The sequence below is a fragment of the Vicugna pacos genome, chromosome 6, assembly GCF_048564905.1.
Source record: "Vicugna pacos chromosome 6, VicPac4, whole genome shotgun sequence".
Taxonomy (NCBI): Eukaryota; Metazoa; Chordata; class Mammalia; order Artiodactyla; family Camelidae; genus Vicugna; species Vicugna pacos.
The window spans coordinates 15,186,338-15,206,179 of NC_132992.1; the positions used below are offsets into that span (position 1 = coordinate 15,186,338).

The window sequence follows — 19,842 nt, forward strand, 5'->3', positions numbered from 1 at the left end:
CTGTTTCCATGTCTTGGCTATTGTAAATAGTGCTGCTATGAACACTGGGGTACAGGTGTCTTTTTGAAGTAGGGGTCCTTCTGGATATGTGCCAGGAGTGGGATTCCTGGGTCATATGGTAAGTCTATTCCTAGTCTTTTGAGGAATCTCCATACTGTTTTCCACAGTGGCTGTATCAATCTGCATTCCCACCAGCAGTGTAAGAGGGTTCCCTTTTCTCCACAGCCTCTCCAGCATTTGTCATTTGTGGATTTTTGAATGATGGCCATTCTGACTGGTGTGAGGTGATACCTCATTGTCATTTTGATTTGCATTTTCTGATAATTAGTGATATTGAACATTTTTTCATGTGCCTATTGATCATTTGTATTTTTTCCTTGGAGAATTGCTTGTTTAGGTCTTCTGCCCATTTTTGGGTTGGGTTGTTTGTATTTTTTTCTTATTAAGCCGTATGAGCTGCTTATATATTCTGGTGATCAAGCCTTTGTTGGTTTCATTTGCAAAAATTTTCTCCCATTCCGTAGGTTGTCGTTTTGTTTTACTTATGGTTTCCTTTGCTGTGCAGAAGCTTGTAAGTTTCATTAGGTCCCATTTGTTTATTCTTGCTTTTATTTCTATTGCTTGAGTAGACTGTCCTAGGAGAACATTTTTGAGATGCATGTCAGATAATGTTTTGCCTATATTTTCTTCTAGGAGGTTTATTGTATCTTGTCTTATGTTTAAGTCTTTAATCCATTTTGAGTTTATTTTTGTGTATGGTGTAAGGGAGTGTTCTAGCTCCATTGATTTACATGCTGCTGTCTAGTTTTCCCAACACCATTTACTGAAAAGTGCAAATACTGTTTTTGGTAATGAAATTAACTTTTTAGACAGTATTCTAAAGCCAAATATTCCTCTGGATTCTCCATTCCACTTAAATGAATCATTAAGTAGAAGTATTTATAACTATTTGCTTATATGGCAAGATACTGTGAAAATATGTTTGGGGCATATCTTTGAGAGAGCCGTGATTGATCAAAAATAGCTCCGGAGAAAGTACCCTCGTTACTGTTTCCCCGATGATTGTGTTTTGTTGCAGGCTGTGCAGTCGGTTTGGGGCCATTAGAGTTTTGGCAGAGTTACTGCCCCACATTAAAACTATATCCTGATTCGGACATTGTGCTGTACACCAGAAACTGACAGATTGTAACTGACCGTACTTCAATTAAAACAATTTGGCCCCAGACAAAACAACAACAAAACTATATCCTATTCTGGAAACAGTGGGTAGATTCTAAGGATTGCTAGGGAGTGTGGCGGGATCTGGAGAGTTGATCAGACTTCCCTACATGTATCTGTGCTATGGTTTTTCTAATTCCAGTGGCTGATGTCATTTCAGATCCCCAACAGTTTTATTTTTTTCTTTCTTTGGCTTGAAAGGCACATTCGATTTCTGGTAGTACATTCTTCTGAAGGACCCAAGATTTACTAGTCACATCAGTCTATTAGAGCATAGCATGAATGAACCTGTGTCAGTATTTTAGCAGAGATTACTTGAATTATTTGATAGGTGGATATGGAAATGCAGAAAATGCACTAAATGCATGTAAGCTGTAAGTAATTTAAAAGTCATCCCAGCAATTTGGACAAGCTTTCAAAAAGTATGAAACTATTTCTAAGGATCCCTTCACATTTTAAAAGTTTATGAGTCTCAAAATGTTGATTCAGTATGGCATTTTAGGATGATTTTTATATTATAGTGATAATTTTTAAACTTCCTGAATTTAAAATTCTAAGACCACGCTACTTCTAAGTACTAAGTAGATCATTTGCTTTCTGGAAAATTAACCATTTTACACAGTGATCGATACATTTTCTAAATATTTAATTCATTCGTATTGATAAGAGCAAGTCTTTATTTTCATCAGGAGGAATTTCATAAGAGTTTAATAAAAGCTCTGAAAATTCTGTGCTTATTTTGGTTCTGATTTTTTTGAGTATTCATATTTAAGCTAACCATTAGCAGGCCAGGACAGTCCCCGCACTGTGAATGCTGGCACTTTGCTCAGGGCCTGCTGAATGGCCGGCTCACAATAATAAATATTTGGTAAAGATATGTGTGAATCAGTTAGCTTTGTTGTGGGCATGCATATTAAATTGAGTGAGTGTTATTTTAGAAGTTTTAAGGCAGCGTTAGTCTCACAGAGGATCTAGTCTTATTTATGGTATTACTAGTTTTCTGAGTATTTTCCAATTTTTAAGATATTACTGTTATGTAGGAATATTAGTACACAATATAATTGTGGCTGTTTTGGTTTTAGGTGCACACACTTCATTCACTTGCAGCATCTCTTTCTGCGTCAATTTACCAAGCATTATGTGACAGTCACAGCTACAGGTAAAAAAAAAAAAAAAAAAGAAAGAAATCACCCAAAATAGTATTTATACAGCAAAAACATTAAACTGTTCCAGAGTTATTTTAAGGTTCTGTTTCCTAGGGACTGAAAAGTCCTGAAATACGACTGCCATGTATACTTTAATAGATGAGAATGAGAAATAAAATAATTCTTTGTTTAGTTAAGCTATCACCTAGTAACAACAGAGACATATAGAAATGACAATCGTAAAGAAAAATGATCATCCCCATGTTTTTTGTTTTTAAGAAAAGAGGTGTTCACTATCCAAAATAATTTATAACAGTGAAGCTTTCTAATTTTTCTTCCCTCTTAGGAACTATTCCTTTTAGCATCAGATTCTGTTTGGTTTTCAGTTTGAAAGAGGAAAAACTTTTAAAAAATGACAAAGTACATTCCTAATATTGAATTATTAAAATCGGGTTTACTTACCCATTTCTGTGTAATGTAAAAGTCTCAAGAAGTGATACCAGTTGGAAGTAATGTTTTGAATTTTTGTAAATGTCTAATCACCTTCATTAATGTATACTTTGCATTTTAATGACTAGGGCAGTTTAAGTAGTAAGAAATTGAATCAGAGAGGTGACCTAGATTTAAATGAATTATATTAGTAAATGAAAAGTTTGTAATATAAATAGAATCACATTAAATTTATATTAAACATACGTCTAGATTTTCTTATAAATTCAGCAACCTCTTGTGGGAAGATTTATTATTGAATAAGGAATTACTCTCTCAAAGTGGCCTGTACTCTGACGTTAGCCTAGTAAGGTCATGTGTGTAAGTAACTCCAAAAACTTGGAAATGTAGATTAGAAAAAAAAAGAGCTTATTTAGTTGACTGTGGTCATCTTAATGATCAAAGACAACTTGTTTGATATCAGTCACTGGTTAAAATGGTGCCAAATGAGAATCCAAATGAATTTTGTTTAAATGTTTATTTTCTGGGTCTTTGGCTGTGATGAACTCTTCAGGGAGTCAGCTGTACTTTCTGCTTTTGTATTTCCCTCACTCCATAAAGATAAGGAAAGTAAATATTTAGGCACATTTTGGCTTTAGGATTAGGTATTTCTAAAATCGGATTTTCCGGATTTTTAGTTCATATTTTAATCCCATGTTAAGCTTGCACAACTTTGCACAACTAAGAAATGCCACAAAATAATACCCTGAAATTTTCTGTCTGATATATCCTAGTACTGGGAGAAGTCTCCTTATGGCAGACTTTTTTTTTTAAATAATAATAAGTGAATATAGACAAGATTTTCAAGTATTACAGCATCTGGAAAAGACTTCAGAGACTCAGTGTCATGCCCAAGGAGAAAATCTGGTATTTTGTTTTAAAAAACTATCAATAAATATTTATAACTAATTTATTAAAGAACTTTCTGAAATAACTTTTTATTAGGATAGTGAATTCAGTTTTAAGCATTTTGTTTTCACTACAGTCATCTAAAATAAATAAAATGAACGCGTAGAAAGTACGACTGCTTATTACCTCTGTGGGGATGATACATAACTGAACCTTAATTGTTTTAGCAGTCAAACAGAAGGAAACCAGTTTACAGGAATGGCTTATCAAGGACTTCTTTTAAGTGATCGTCGAAGACTGAGGACAGAAAGCATTGAAGAACACGCAACACCAAATTCCTCTCCTGCTCAATGGCCTGGTGAGAATTTAAGTTTTTTTTTTTTTTAAACCTTCTGTGTGTCCACTCCTTTTTAAACAGCTACTGACTAATTTCCTGATTGTTGTTGTTTGTGAATTTGGTGAATACGTTTTTATTTGTTTGTTTTTGATGATGTTTTCTGCCACGGGTTAGGATTTCTTATGTACTATAATGTTGTCTAAAGACCCAGAAATTTAAGGCTTCAAAAACCAGCTGTGTTGACCAGCATAAAAAAACAGGATTTAAACATCCTTCCCAAGGGTGAGCACGTTGTCTTCCTTAACCTTAGACGTTCTGAATTAGAGTCTTAGAGAGCCAGTCTCACAGGGATTCCTCTCCCAGGTGTGTCAGGACACAGTTATTCTCAAGAGCGTCGATGTATGTCAGGTATGAGTGACCATGGCGTGGCCCTTCATTCCTGGTGCCTGCCAGTTCTCCCCTTCCTCCGGGTAGCTCTTCCTTATTCTCCACATCATTACTTCAGACCTTCTTCACTCTCTTACTAGCCTTTCCTGGTCTGCCACGTCCTTTAATTCTTACTCTCCTTGCTTTATAACTCCGAGGTTACATGTTAATGGTCATCGTGAAGAGTGGCAGTGAAGGAAGTGACAGGCTCAAATAAAATTCATTTGTGTATCAGCTTCTCAAAACATAATTGTTTCTGTTTTAACTTCCTATTGAAATAATTTCACTTACAGAAGTTTCAAAAATGGTACAAAAAAAAATCAACAACAACAACAACAAAATGGTACAAAGAATTTGTGTGTAACCTTCCCCCAGACTCCCCAAACATTGACATTTTATCATTCATTTTTCATCTCTCTCTCGCTTAGTGTGTCTGTGTGTATATTGCATAGTTTCTTCTGAAGTAGTTGAGGGTAAGTTGCAGATAGGATGCAACTTTACATTTTAATATATCAGTTTGTCTTTTCAAAAACAGACATTCTCTTACATAACCATAGCAGTTATCAAATTCAGCATCTTAATATTGATACGATCCTGTTCTCTCATCTATAGATTTTTTGAAAATTTCACCTGTTGTCCCACTAATGTCTTCCGTGTAACATTTACTTGTGTTGTGTCTTGTGTCTCCTCTAATACGTAGTCCTTCTTTCTGTGTCTCTCATGACTATGACACTTGTCAAGAGCACTAGCCAGTTATTTTTCAGAATGTCCCTTCAGTTGGGTTTTTCTGATGTCCTCTTAGCGTTAGATTCAGGTTTTGTACTCTTAGGGACACCACAGTGGAGGCATCGCGCCCTCTCACTGTAAAGTGTCAGGAGGCACATGACGCCCCTGGGTCCCATTGCTGGTGCCGTTGGCTTTGATCACTTTGGACAGTAGTTTCTGCCAGATTTCTCCTTTATAAAGTTGCTTTCTTTCCCTTTGCAATTAACGAGTATCTTTTGAAGAGAATGCTTGAGACTGTGTGAAATACAATACTTTTACCCCCTAATTTTAGCATCCAGTGATGACGTGGCCTGAATCACATGTGACTGTGGGGGTTACTAGACGGTGGTTTCCTATCATTCCTTCTACTTCCTAGCTGAAGTTGTCTCAGGAAGAGCATTCTCTTCTCTCCCTTTCATTTATTTATTCATTTCTTTATTATATCAGTACACCTCAGTGAATTCTTATTTTATTCTATGGGCTATAAAGCATTCTGTCATGTATTTTGTTGCTCATATTGTGTGTGCGTGTGTATATATACATACACACGCACACACACACACATATATATATACACACACATATACATATACATATATATATATACAAACACACATACATATATATATTTTTTGTATAATATATAGATACATAATTTTGCTTAAATTGCAAACTTGGATGTTTTTCCTTCGGAGCGTTATGCTGACTGGCTTCTTGTTCTATTCCCTAACAGGTGTGAGTTCACTTGTTAACCTCCTCAGTTCAGCCCAAGATGAAGACCAGCCAAAACTGAACATTTTGTTGTGTGAAGCTGTTGTTGCCGTGTACTTAAGTTTGCTGATACACGCTCTTGCCACCAATTCCTCCAATGAATTGTTTCGACTTGCAGCCCACCCGTTAAACAATCGGATGTGGGCTGCTGTTTTTGGAGGAGGTGTGAAACTTGTAGTGAAACCTCAGAGACAATCAGAAAGTGTTTCGGGTAAGGTGAATTTGATAATAATGTATGTAAATGTAAATAGTTTCCAGTGTTAAAGGTTTTTTTTTAATGTTTTAAGAATTTTTATTTTGAAAATCAGTGATACTGAAAGTATAAACACTCTTGTTAGGATAGTAAATAATTAAATTCATGTTACAATAAAAATACAGTTTAACATTTTTTGATAAACCAGGACAAATTTGAGGAGGATAAAAAAGAAAAAAGGAAAGGTGAAGGTAAGCGAGGAGACGGTGTTAAGAAGTGAGGTCCTGGGAAAGGAGAGTTTTTAATTAGAGAAGCAAGGTTTAAGTAGACCCTCATAATCATCACAGAGCATCCCAGCAGCTGGCTTCTGATTAAGTTTGTGGTCTTGGACAAGAAGGCTGTTGCAATCACGCGCATGGTTTTTTTTATTCCTTTTTCTTTACTTTTTCTTCCCTTATAGACTAGAGTATAGTTTTTAGCCCACTTTTTAAGATGGTAGGATGATAAGATGAAGACTGATGGCATAGGGAAGTTTCCCACTGTGGTGCTGCAACACGGAAGTGATCTTCATTCATCTTTAGAAGTGGCCTGATTACAGATGAGGGGTCAGTGGCACGGAGAGTTTAAATGGCACAGGTTCTAACCTGTGTCCTCACTGCCCACGAGGGAATCAAATGAATAGGTTCCCACGTAAGTCAGAGTGAGGGAGGCGATCTCACCAACCCCCATTGCTTCCAGTCCCATTCCATGTGGGTGGCTGTTAATCTTCATCTTCCTACCTGATTGTAGTGCACTATAAATTTGAAAGTCATCCCCCACCCCTGGCCAATCACTTCTTTTCTCTTCCTGAGTTTTCTATTATTTTTTCACAGTAATTCATTTATCAAGTCATGATGCTTAAACCTCTGGGTTACCCATTCAGGGTTGCATTCACTTACACCTACTGTATGCCAGGCAGTGTTCTGGGCTTTGAGGATATGGGAGTGACCACAACAGACAAATTCCTTGTGTTCATAAAGCTTACATCCAGTCGAGGTAAACACACAACAAACAAATTAACAAATAATATTCCAGGTGTGATAAGAACTACTATAAAAATAAAACAGAGTGAATGGAAAGAAAATGATGAGGGAAAGGGGAAGGGAACAAGTGAGTTAGGGTGACCAGAAGACACATTTCTGATTAAGCAGCATTTGAGCAGAGTCCTAGGGAAGTCAGGATCAGATTGTGCACTGGGGCCAGAGCATTTCAGGCAGATGGAGCAGGGAGTGCAAAGGGCGTGAGGCAGGACTGAGTCTGACCCTTTCCAGGAACTACGGCGGAGGCCAGAATGGCCATCATAAGCCGGGGTAGTGTGGGCAGAGAGGAGGCAAGGGAAGTAACTGGGGGCAAGGCCAGCTAGGGATTCATGGATCGTGTAAAAACTGTCATTGTTGCTCTAAAGAAAAATAGGAAACCACTAGAGGGTTTTAAGCAGAGGAATGATAGAATCTGATTTAGGTTTTCAAAAGCCCCACTGTAGCACTGTGTGGAGAACAGACCATGTGAAAGAGGAAAAGTAGGGTCCCCGTTCGGGAGGCTCTTGAAATAGCCCACTTAAAAGATCTTGTGGGTTACCATCAAGAATGAATGGGTAGACTGCCCTAGGAGAACGTTGCTAAGATTTATGACACATTGTAATTGATTGTACTTCAATTAAAAGAAAATGAACACAATGTGGTATAAACGTACAATGGAGTGTACTTCAGCTATAAAAAGGAATGAAGTGCTAACACATGCTATAACCAGCATGCAGAGTGAAAGAAGCCAGGCCCATTTATGTGAAGTGTTGAGGGTAAGTCCACCCACAGGGACAGGCAGCATATTGGCGGTTGCCGTGGGTTAGAGGGAGGAAGGACCGGGGAGTGACTGCTTTGTGGGTGTGGGGTTTCCTTTGGGGACAGTGAGGATGCTGTGGAGGTGGTGGTCGCACAACAGTGTGAAGGTACCAAATGCCGCTGAGGTGTACAGTTTTAAAATGGTTAATGTTATGTAAATTTCACCTCAATTAAACAAAGATAAAAGTGTTTTAGCCTAGGGTGTTAGTGATGGACAGAGTAAAAAGTGGTCACACCCATCAAAGAGAAGTTGAGATAGAATTACTATTTTTTATGATGGGGAGTCTTAGGAGAGGACCAGGTTGACTTCTCTCTGGCTCTCCCATAGCCGGTTAGTTGCAGAATCCTTTTGGTATTTCTTTTACGTATTTCTCGTATCTAACTCTTCCTCTCTGTCTTTACCACCCACCATTCTAGTTGAGGCTCTTACGTCAGATCGTCCCACCTTCCTCTCTAATTGATCGTGCAAACGATACCTCATCATGTGACTAGTTCAAGACACTTGCATGACAGTTGCTCTCAGGATAAGCTCCCGGCTTCCAATCCACAGGCTAGTCCCAGCCTGACTCCAGACTGTGGTGGTTACGCCCCTCCCTGAAGCCTGTCTAGCAAAAGCAGTTTACTCCTCATTTCACCAAACCTTTGGTCCTTTATTTCTGACGTCCCTTCCTCGTTTCACAGTGAGCTTCTGCTTTTCTTTTAAGGCATGCTTTACACCCCACGTGTTTACTCAGTGAATCTTTCTTGAACAACATAGCCAGAAATAATCACTCAGGCACTCTCTTAATTACTTACTGAGTATACCATTTATTTAATACGTTGTACATAGAATTACTTTGATCTGTATTCTATCTAACATATAGGCTGCTTCACTGCATATTATTCTTTTATGCTCTATTTGCATCTCTGCCATAATTGCTGGAAAACTGATGCAGTAACTAGAAAGTTTAGATGGACAGATGTAAGTAAGACTGAAGTCTAAACATGGCAAGAGTAGGGAGAAAAGAAAGCTTAACTTTTTGAATTAATAATAGAAAACTAAATGTGAGGTTTTTTCCTGTCTTCACTCAGCACCTCCTGTTCCTTCTGAAGACATCGATAAACACCGCAGGAGGTTTAACATGCGGATGCTGGTACCTGGAAGGCCTGTAAAGGATGCTACCCCACCACCAGTGCCTGCAGAAAGGCCATCTTACAAAGAAAAATTTATTCCTCCAGAACTTAGTATGTGGGATTATTTTGTTGCAAAGGTAAGGGGTGTGAGGAATGGAGGCTTTATGTGTGTCTGTTTTATCAGCTCCTGTGTTCGTATCACCTGGGTATGATGGGGCAGCTTCTGGGTTGGATCACCATAGTTTAGGCATTTAATCTCTCGAGTCCAGAGACTGCATAGTCATTCAGGAATGATCAGATACTTGATATGGATGAGACAAATTAAAATCATATGGGGCTTAGTATAAACCAGAAGTCAGTTTATTAACATGTAATCAGCATCATCCTTTTCTAGGCACCAGAATACTTGTATTTACCATCTAGGTTCCCATCTTCTGATTGTCAGTGGTTCCCTTGGCCAGCATGGAACCAGAGTGGAAGGAGATGGATGGACATTTGAGTTTCACCAGACCATAAACGGTTTTGTGAGGCCCCATGACGTATCTGTTTCTCCAAAGCAGAGAAGACTCTGCGGATCAGAGCACTCATGAAGACTCGATCCGTCACGTCCTGCTTCACACCGTGCTGGGTGTGTGTGTGCCTTACTGCGCTTTGTTCTTTTAAGCCCATCACCTCCTATCGATAGGTTTCCCCCTTTACATGTGTTCACACTGTTGTCGCCTTGCTGTGTGTGAGAGAATACATGTCCCGTCACGCCTCCTCCCATTTAAAATTTGTGTGAGAGCGCACCTTAGAGTTCTTCTGGTGCTGGTCTCTCTCTCTGTTTTTGGTCAGCTAAGCTGATCTTTAAAAAGTCTTTCAAGGTGAGTTTTGAAGGTTGTTTCTGTTACCTAAAAAGTTTGGTCAGGCTCGTGGTTCTCAAAGTGTGGCCCCAGAACCACCAGTGCCAGCGTCACCTGGGAGCTTGTGAGAAACACGAGTTCTGGAGTCGCACCTCAGACCCACCAATTCGGAGACCCTGGGAGGGGGAGCAACAGTCCGTGTTTTAGCAAGCCCCCCAGGTGACTCCGATTTATGCTGAAGCTCGAGGGCCTCTGAGTTAGGCAAATACGAGTGCAGATTTCTGGGTTTACACTCTGTCAGGATTCTACTTTATACTTCCCGTGGTGATTCTGGCTTACTCCGTGAGGTTACTGATTGGGTCACGTATAATTGTATTTAGCTAATCAACCAGGGAATTAATAAAGTACTCTTAAAAATATATCAGCAGTACCCTTCTCCACCTTTCTAATTTGAAAATTTTCTTTCTCATGAAATCTCATTGCATCATTAATGTGAATGATGACATTTGCAATGCTAATGTACCAGCTTCATTTTCTTTTTTAAAAAAATGTTTCTCCCTGATTAATCTAAAGTTTTGTAAATATGGAAGAGGCAAAAATGTATAAAGAAGGAAAACAGCACTCATCTACCCAAAGGTAACTGTTAACACTTGGGCAAATGTGATTCTTTCATCCTCAGATTTTTAAAAAATACATAATTGGACTTGTATATTTGATCTTTTCAGTTGACATTACAAGATAAATTACTTATCACACCATTAACAATGTATCATAGCTGTCAAAAAAAACCTTTATTATGGAAATTCAAACATACACAGAAGTGCAGATAATAGCACATGAATCCTCACCTACCGTCATCCAGCTTCAAAGATTATCAGCTCAGTGACAGTCTTATTTCATTTATAGTTTTTCCCACTCCCCAGATTGTTCGGAAGCAAACCCAAATATTATGAAATTTCATTAATAAGTATTTCACTATTTATTTTTTTAAAGAAGGATTTTGAACAGAAACACACTTTCTCTCTCATGTACACACACACACATACATACACACACACAATATTCCTTAATATCAAGTATCCAGAGCGTTCACATTTTCCCCAATTATATGTTAAATTTTTTTGAACAACTGGTTTGTTAAATTAGGATCCAAAATAAGATAGACAGATAGATATCCCCTAAGTTTCTTTTAATCTATGGGTTCTACCTTCATCTCACTTTGTTGAATTCACCCTCTATTTGCCCCTAAATTTGTCCTTTAAAATGGCTTGGTGGCTTTTGCTGATGGCATCCCCATGTTTTGTTCTGAACATGTTCCTCTGATTCCTGTTTTTCTGTAAAGTGAAAGTTCAGCTTAGAGGCTTTATTGAGTTCCGTTCTGACTGGACAGGAGAAGGGGAGTTCAAGGCTGCCACACCGGTGGTTTTGTGTATTTCCACCAGGAGGCACTCTTCCTGTGATCTTGGTTGATGATCTTTGCCTAAATACCATTATTTTAATGGGAATTTAAAAATTGTGATAACAGTATCCTCACATTTATTCTTCATTTGTTTGCTGGAATACTTTCCTTCATCAGCCTGTTTGGTTACCCTGAAGTACATTTCGAAAGGAAAGACAAAATGAATAAATTCTTTGCTTTTTGTACCAGTTCTCAAAGTGATGAGTTGATTGTCTAACATCCTTCAGAGGAGGCCAGTGAGTTTTGTTTTGTTACTAGTTTTGTTATGATCTTATGGATTTAAACATATTTTACGTGTTTTAATCCATGGCAGTAATTCTTACGGATGCTCAGATGATCCCATCTTTGCCAATGAGAGCCTTTTTCAGTTGGCTCCTGAATCTTTTTAAGAGCTATTCCAGTAATCTTTGAGTTTCTTTTCTTTCTAGTTTGAGTTATTCTAGGCTAATCTTGCACACTTCCTGCCCGAACTGGGAACAACCATTCCTCCAAAGAACCTGGTTACTTTTTGTGGGGAATGATAATTAGAAACCATAAGTGGGTATTTGGGTTTGTCACTGTTTCTAGGTACGTGTCATTTCTAATGACCAAATGACTATTCAGTTTGATGAATGTACTATGGTTTACATAACTGTTTGCTTATCAGGTATTTGCTGTATAAATTTTTTTATTTTTATCAATAATGCTGAGGTTAATATCTTTTTAGATAAGCCTGTTCACATTCTGATTATTTCATTAAGAAGTGTTGGGTCAAAGGCTTTTGATAACTATCTCCAGATTACTGTCCAGGTTACTGATTAATACTCTCTTGAGAATAGTAAGTGAGTAAGTGTACACCTGACTTTTATGCTCATTAAGTCTTCCTTTTTCATTTTTGTTAAGTTGATAGATTAAATAATTTTTATTTCCTATTAGTGACATCAAAAATGTTAATGAACTTACTGCCATTAGGTTTTCTGTTTTAAGAATTGACTTTCATGTTCTTAACTGAATTATTGGAATTTTAATGTTTTTCCTTACTTTTAATGAATTCTGTGTTAAGGATATCAGCAATTTATCTTTTTTTTTTTTTGAATTTGAGACGAGCTCTTTATTCCTGTTTCAAGCATTCTCAGGTAACAAAGATGAAATCTGCATCCTTTAGAAGCAGTTTATCTTACTTGCGCTTTTTCCAGTTTGTTATTTGCCTTTTAATTTTATGTTTTTGACACACAGAAGTCCAGGAAAGTTTATTTAGTCATGCCTGTCCATACTTTTAAAAAATGATTTGTTACATTGTTTTTAAGCAGAGAAAGTCCTTTCCATTAATAATTACTTCTATTACCTCCTCCTCCTCCTTTGTTTACTCCTCCTGCTGTTTCTCCTCCTCCTTTTAAACTTGTAACTCTAAGTTTTACCTCTCTTGTTTGCATAGAATACAGTGAGGGGCAGGCTTCGTTGCCCTCTTTATCGTCTGTCCCCATACATGTACTACCTGTCCTTTCCTCCTGACAATGGATGACGTTATCTTTGTCATATATTAACTTCTTATTTGTATACTGTTCTTGGCCTACGTTTTTCCACTGATTCATTGCTAGACTGCACTTCTTTTAATTATTTATTTTAATATCTACTAAGAAATGGTGTCTTTCACTTTTAAAAGATTTCTCAGCTAATCTTACCTGTTTTTTCTTCCTGTGAACTTCATAGTCATCAAGTTAAAAAAAAAAGATTTTTACTGTAATTACTTAAAACCCATAAATTAAAGATCCACAGTTTTTACATGTTTCAGTCTCCTTATTTATGCTTTTGGAAGGATTTATAATTTCCTTCTCTATAGCTCTCTTACAGTTTTCATAAAGTTTTTCCTTTAACATGTTTTTCAGTGCACCTTTTTTCTCTAGACTTTTTGAACTAATTATTGCCGATATATAAGGAAAAAGACTTGATTTTTGAAAAATGCTTGTGTTGTATCTCGCTACTCAATTATTTTGTTGACTCAGAGTTTTAGTGTGGTTTCCTTGATTTTTCTAGGTCTAGTATCATTTTTTGAAAGAAAATGTTTATGTAGGATGACACCTTTTGAAATACTCAGTGTTTAGTTGGTACAGAAATTAACCCCATTATACATTTGAAAATAACTGTGTGTTTTATTGCAGCCATTTCTCCCCTTGTCTGAGAGCGGTGTTATATACGATTCGGATGAAAGCATTCATAGCGATGAGGAAGAAGATGATGCTTTTTTTTCAGATACTCAGATGCAGGAGCACCAAGACCCAAACTCCTACAGGTAAATAAGGCTTTTTCCTTTTCTTTTTGCCTTTTATTTTGTAGAAAATCCTGATACTACTAGTTTTAAGTAACATTATCATCATGAATTTACACAAGGCCTGACTTAGGTTTTCAGGTTAAGAATTCTGTACCTTTGTGGTAAATTCTTAGTAGAGTGTTTCTTTCACATTCAGTTTCAAAGACTAGCTGGCACAAACATTTTTAGTGGGAAAAATACATAATTTATTGATGTGCTATTAGGGCTCCATGTGACTTTGTGGTAAGTCTCTTTTCATTAGGTAATTTTCAGATATTGCAAGTGTAATATTGTTGCATGTCTTTTATTTTCAGAGACCACACAGGTACGATTTTCTAATGTAAATTGCTGGAGGAAAACAGCTTTTCTTCTGGTTGGGAGATGGGGCTAGGCCGTTGACAGAGATCATCACTATGCTTCTCTCATGACTTTATTTTTCAATTAAGGAGAATTTTTTTTGTCCCTTTTTGAACAGCTGGGCTCTTCTACATTTGGCAGTGGTTAAGCTAGCACTGCACAATGTCAGGAATTTCTTTCCCATTGCTGGATTGGAATTCTCTGGTAAGTTTGGAATTTGAAAATTAATGTTATTAAATACATCAAATTATCTTCAAGTTTCTCATTACAAAATCCATACAAAGGAACATTGGGTACTAAAAAAGAAAATACCGCATTGGTGATGTTATGAAGTCTAGTTTATTTTAGGCTCTAGTCTATGGTTTTCATTCATCTGGCAAGAATCACTGTCTACCTAGAAGGCTGGAAAAAAAAAAAAAAGGCAGGGAACCAGCCTGGAGAAGCTAGACATTTTCTCAGCTCATTTTAGAGAGGTGGTCTTCTGTTTTGTTCAAAGCACTGGGAATCCAAATGGTGTTAGATTAACATTTTCGGATTTATTTATATTTTCAGAAATTCTGGCTCTGATTGTTTGGATTTTGTAAATAGATGGTGATGGTCATCATTTATAATCAAAATAAAATGTCGTGTTCTCTTCCATTGTAGAGTTGCCTGTAACATCACCATTAGGTATTGCTGTGATTAAAAACTTGGAGAACTGGGAACAGATTTTGCAAGAGAAAATGGATCAGTTTGAAGGTCCCCCTCCCAACTACATCAACACATATCCAGCTGACCTTTCAGTAGGGGCTGGACCAGCTATTCTTCGAAATAAAGCGATGCTAGAACCTGAAAATACTCCATTCAAGTACGAATGCTCCTTTAACGCTGATGGGACTGTAGCTTAGTTTAACTTTTCTGGAAGACAGTTTGGCAAAGTAATGTGCCGACAGCATTCAAAACATAACTTTGAACTTGTAGTCCTGTTTTTAGCAGTATATGCTAAGGAAAACATCAGAAATCTGGATAGAAAATTATTTTTCCCGTATTACCTGTATTTTGATAGACATATTAATTTTATAATCAGGAAAAAAAAACCTTTATTGTATTTCCATCATCAGTTTAAGAACTCTTGTAGAAATGTCTTGGGATAATAACCTACATATGCAAACACGGTGCTACTGGCCTCTTGTCAGTGGTTTAGTACTAAACACATTAGGGTTTTTATTGCTGTTTTAACCTCCTACCTGTCTAGCCATAATTAAGAGTATTGCTCATGCCCTTGAAAGAGCAAGGCTTTTTATTCTTACCCTGTTAGACTGTTAAAAATGAACTGTGTGACTTTATATTCATCGGTGATACGTTGTAACCAACAGAGCCAACATAAAGTATAATTTAAAAAGAGAATAGGAGATTCATTCGACTCTAAGCCCAACCTGTGCATTCAAAGAACTTGTAATTAGAGAATTAATTGCTAGATGAAGGAATGATTTTTTAGAACTAAAAATTGGAAGTGAAGTAAACTATAAAATTTTGTTGAGCTTAATGCTGCATCTTCTTTGCAGTAATGGAGGTTTTAAAACAAAATCTGCAAATAATGAGACATTTTCTATAGACTAAGATAGTATGATATGTTAATTTTTTTTTTTTTTTAACCAGATCCCGGGATTCTTCTGCACTTCCAGTCAAACGACTTTGGCATTTCCTTGTAAAACAAGAAGTCCTTCAAGAGACATTTATTAGATATATTTTCACTAAGAAAAGAAAGCAGAGTGAGGTATTTAAAAAAAAATCTATCTTGTAATTTTTTTAACATTTTTTTATTGAGTTATAGTCATTTTACAATTTTGTGCCAAATCCAGTATCTTGTAATCTTTGTTTAGTTTTCATGAACATTTCTAATGAAGCCAGTGCTTGATTTATTTGAAATTTACTTTTGGTTAGAACTTACTATCTTTCATACATCATAGGTAATAATTTACCAAACCACAAAGAACTTTTTGTTAATGGAGGTACTGGGGATTGAACCCAGGTCCTTGTGCATGCTAAGCATGTGCTCTGCTGCTGAGCTATACCCACCCCTTGATAATATTTTTAAGATAAAAACTTACAGTTTTTATTTCATAACAGTGAAACAACATAGGTCCCTTGATAAATCCTGTGTAATCAAGTAAAGTTGGTACCTCCTTTATCGTATTTGCCATTGGGCTTTTACATGTAATAACATTGTGATGGATGGTTTGGGGAATTTAATGTATAAACGAGTATACTCTATGTTACGATTCTCTAAATATCGTTTATTTGAAAATTCAGCATAAACCTTTGAAAACATTTTTATTTATTTAGCATTTAGAAACGGACAGGATAAACTGTAGGAGCACCAAATTCAGGATAATTTTGTGAGAGAGATTAAATTACAGAAATACCAAATACAAGGTGAAGGAAGTTTGCTTTTACACAGTAAGGAAGAGATTCTACATTGCGTGGTGGTTTTTAAGCTAAATATGTTAGCAATGTAATGCCACACAGGGTTCAAGAAGAATCAGAAATTTGGGAGAGAGTCACTTCAGAACTTAAAATGATCTCTTCATTGTAAAATGAGGGGTGCACAGATCTAGATGGTTTTAGTCCATTTGGCTATTTAACGAGGTAACAGGCAGCTTGGAGAGTGATCAGGGTAGTGTCAGATGTGATTACAAATTTGGCAAGAAAATCTATGAGAAAAGAAAAATGAATTCTATTTCACTTAGGAAAGCGAAAACTGAGAGGGATGGTCTACATGGCTGTTTCCCCAGGCAGAACGCGGGACTGCTTCTCAAATCCCCCCCCCCCCCCCCCCCCCCCGCCTAGGGCAGCAGAACCTCCTGGCTCGTTCTCTTCGCTAGTCACCCACCTGCCTGGATGGGCATTGTGGTCAGTCCCTGCGAACAGCCATTTGTTTTTTCTGAGGAGTTAAAAATTAGAAGAAATTAGAGGAATGAACTTTCGGGATTCTTTTGTGTCTTACAAGCTTTTTTGATAACAAGAGATCCTGATGGTATTGAAATGATTGATGTAGGGTTTCCTAGGGCAGTCATATAGCCAAACTCATTTCCTCTTTCATCTAATCCATTCTTTGCTGCTTTTCCTATAGTGCTGCTGAGCCCAAATCCCATAAAATAAGACACAGAAATCTAAGAAATAGATTTAAAATAAAAGATACTTGCTCAGTGAGAGCTGTTAACTCACAGAAAGCCAGTTCATTGAAGGATCAATTTTCTGAGTGTTAGGTCTTCAAATTATTAAACATAGTGATTTCTTGAAAATAAGCTTTAATTATTCATAAGGTTTATAGCAGTTTTGCTTCGTTAGATCATCAGAGCCTCGGAGTGCTGGGGGAAGCCAGGTCTAGGTTGCATGGACCCTCAGGCTGTTGTCTTGCCCTTCAGGATCTGCTCTTTCCTCCCTGGCTTCCCTCTTCCTTTAAGCCTCTGCCCCGTTCTGCCCCTTCTCTCCCCTATTGATGCCCCTTCCTTGGTCGCTGTGCTCTGGGATCAGCAGCACAAGCTGTGTGTTCTCTTTTTCTGCCAGCAGAGGCTCTCCGTGCACAGGGAAGTGGGACAGAGATAAACTGAACATTTCTTAAAATGCTCTGTTAAGCATTGGTTGGCTCTAGGGAAGGGAAGCAGTGGCTGGGAGTTTGGGTGGAAGGAAGAATTTTTACCATGTACTCTTTTGTAGCTTGAGAGTTTTAAATCGTTGAATGAGATTAGTATCTTGTTCAGGCCGTCCCATAGAACTTTCTGTGATAATGGAAATAGTCACCAGCCACATGTGGTTACTGAGCGCTTGCAATGTGGCTAGTGTGACTGAGGGACTGAATTTTTTATTTTGTTTAAATAGCCACACGTGGTTATCAGCTACTGTATTGAATAGAACAGATCTGATAAAAAGGTTTACATGTAGGAAAAAAAATTATGAAAAAAATGTTAAAGCTGGTAAGACAAAATAAAAATTGGTCACTTAGTTCAAAAATATGCAAAATTTAAAAAAACTGCTCAGCCAATACGAATGTTTTATCTTTTTAAATTATTAAATAGGATATTGGTGATCAAAAAATTTGGTAAATTCAGTGAATTGATCAATTAGGAAAATTGGCCAAATTCTAAGAATGCTAAAACGTTGGCTGATTTTTAAAAATTACTTAATAAAAATGAAATTCTGAGAAATGCTGAAATTTTAGATATGTTCATAAGGTGCTTTCACTCATTGAATGTGTTAGAGAAGAATAGTCCACAAAACAAGTTTTTGTGAAGAGGACAAATGTGGCAAACTTCGCCACTGGTGGTTTAGGGCAAGCAGGTTCTTCGGCAGCGTGGCTCTTGCCGAGCGGGGCCGTGCCAGCCCTTCACCGTCCGCCGCGGGCTGTCGCTGACGGCATGGAGCACTGGGCCCTTTTGGCTGAAAGAGGAGCAGGCATTTCAGGAGGTGTTAGGAGGAATGTATTGCTCTGATCAAACCTTCAGAGGCTTCCACAGCAGAGCAAAAACACTACTTCTGATCGTAGCCATCCCCGTTGGCCCTGCCATCAACTGGGAGCAAGTTACTTGTGAGCGTTCTTTCCCGTGCCGCATGTCGTCAAACACTGACTTACATGGAGAAAAATCGTACGATTATTTGTAGTAAGTGGTTGACGTGACTCCTAACTCCTGAGTCTCTCTACACGGATATATTCCTTATAAGTAAGAGTGAAAAATCATCAGTGCTTCCAATCTGTGTTCAGAAAAAAGTAAGTTTTTTTAATTTGAAATAAACCCTCGTTGGGTAAGAATCTATGTAGTGCATCTGCTCGTACACGTAGGTTTTATTTTTTGAGATGACAGTTTAAGTTAGAGCTTTAAGTCGCATAACGGATATACAAATACTGAATTTTTATTTTGAAATTGCTTTTATGTATGTAACAGTCATGTTAATTTTGCCTGTTTTGCTTTGTGTTGTGTTTTATCTGATGACATCACATTTAACTTAGTTTAATTTCTTTCTTGATTTTGTGCTTTTAGATTCATTTTTAAGGCTTGCAAATTCATTTTTGCCGTCTTTAAGTGATGCAGCGACAGTTTCAGTTTGAAAATTTTCATTCTTTTTGTGATTTCGTTTCATGCATGTGTTTTGTGTTTGTGACGGTGTGGTGTTACTTAGTCTATAGAAGAACATGTGGAGCAGGTCAAACAAAACTGCGTAGCAGAAGATTGCCGCGTCAAGGTAGTGTTCCGCGCTCCTCTGTCCAGCTCATTCTCTAAGGTTCAAGGAGCTAACCCCTCAGCTCTGATACTAGCCGGCCCTGCCCTGCTGGCTCACCAGTCAGTGCTCGCTGCCCACACACACCTCAGTGGCACAGGGTGGGAGCTGCTCTGCTGTGTCCGGCTTGATCCTTCTTGCCGTTGGTCCTTCTCCTTGCTTCCTGTTCCATCCTCACTTCTGCCCCTTGCCCCCATCTGTTCTTAAACATGATCCTCATCTTTCCTTCCTGTCCCCTTTGACTCTAAGCATTTTATCTTCCTCTCATCAGCCTCCTCCATTCCTAACTGTTCTTCTGTCCAACTTCTTATTCCCATCTCATCACCCTTACTTAAAAACGTTCCCTTTCTTATGTGACCCCTTTGTCTTTCTGACTGTGTCTTTTTCCTCTACTCTGTGCCTCCTAATCTGTACACCTTCTTACTGCAGTATCTTTGCACTTTTGGAAGAGATAAAAG

General features: G+C 37.6%; 1 protein-coding gene across 4 annotated transcripts in view; it reads left to right on the plus strand.

Annotated features, from left to right (window-relative positions):
* The window catches only part of DMXL2 (Dmx like 2), a 130,643-nt gene that overhangs the window by 97,563 nt on the left and 13,238 nt on the right, over positions 1-19,842 (plus strand). The window contains exons 26-34 of one of the 4 annotated variants that reach the window (XM_072962422.1): positions 2,301-2,377; positions 3,929-4,059; positions 5,963-6,211; positions 9,142-9,320; positions 13,623-13,753; positions 14,247-14,332; positions 14,774-14,975; positions 15,767-15,884; positions 19,286-19,348. In XM_072962422.1, coding sequence (XP_072818523.1) covers positions 2,301-2,377; positions 3,929-4,059; positions 5,963-6,211; positions 9,142-9,320; positions 13,623-13,753; positions 14,247-14,332; positions 14,774-14,975; positions 15,767-15,884; positions 19,286-19,348 — 1,236 coding nt within the window. The remainder of the gene's footprint in view (positions 1-2,300; positions 2,378-3,928; positions 4,060-5,962; positions 6,212-9,141; positions 9,321-13,622; positions 13,754-14,246; positions 14,333-14,773; positions 14,976-15,766; positions 15,885-19,285; positions 19,349-19,842) is intronic. The other 3 variants (XM_072962423.1, XM_072962424.1, XM_072962425.1) reach the window with 3 other exon arrangements.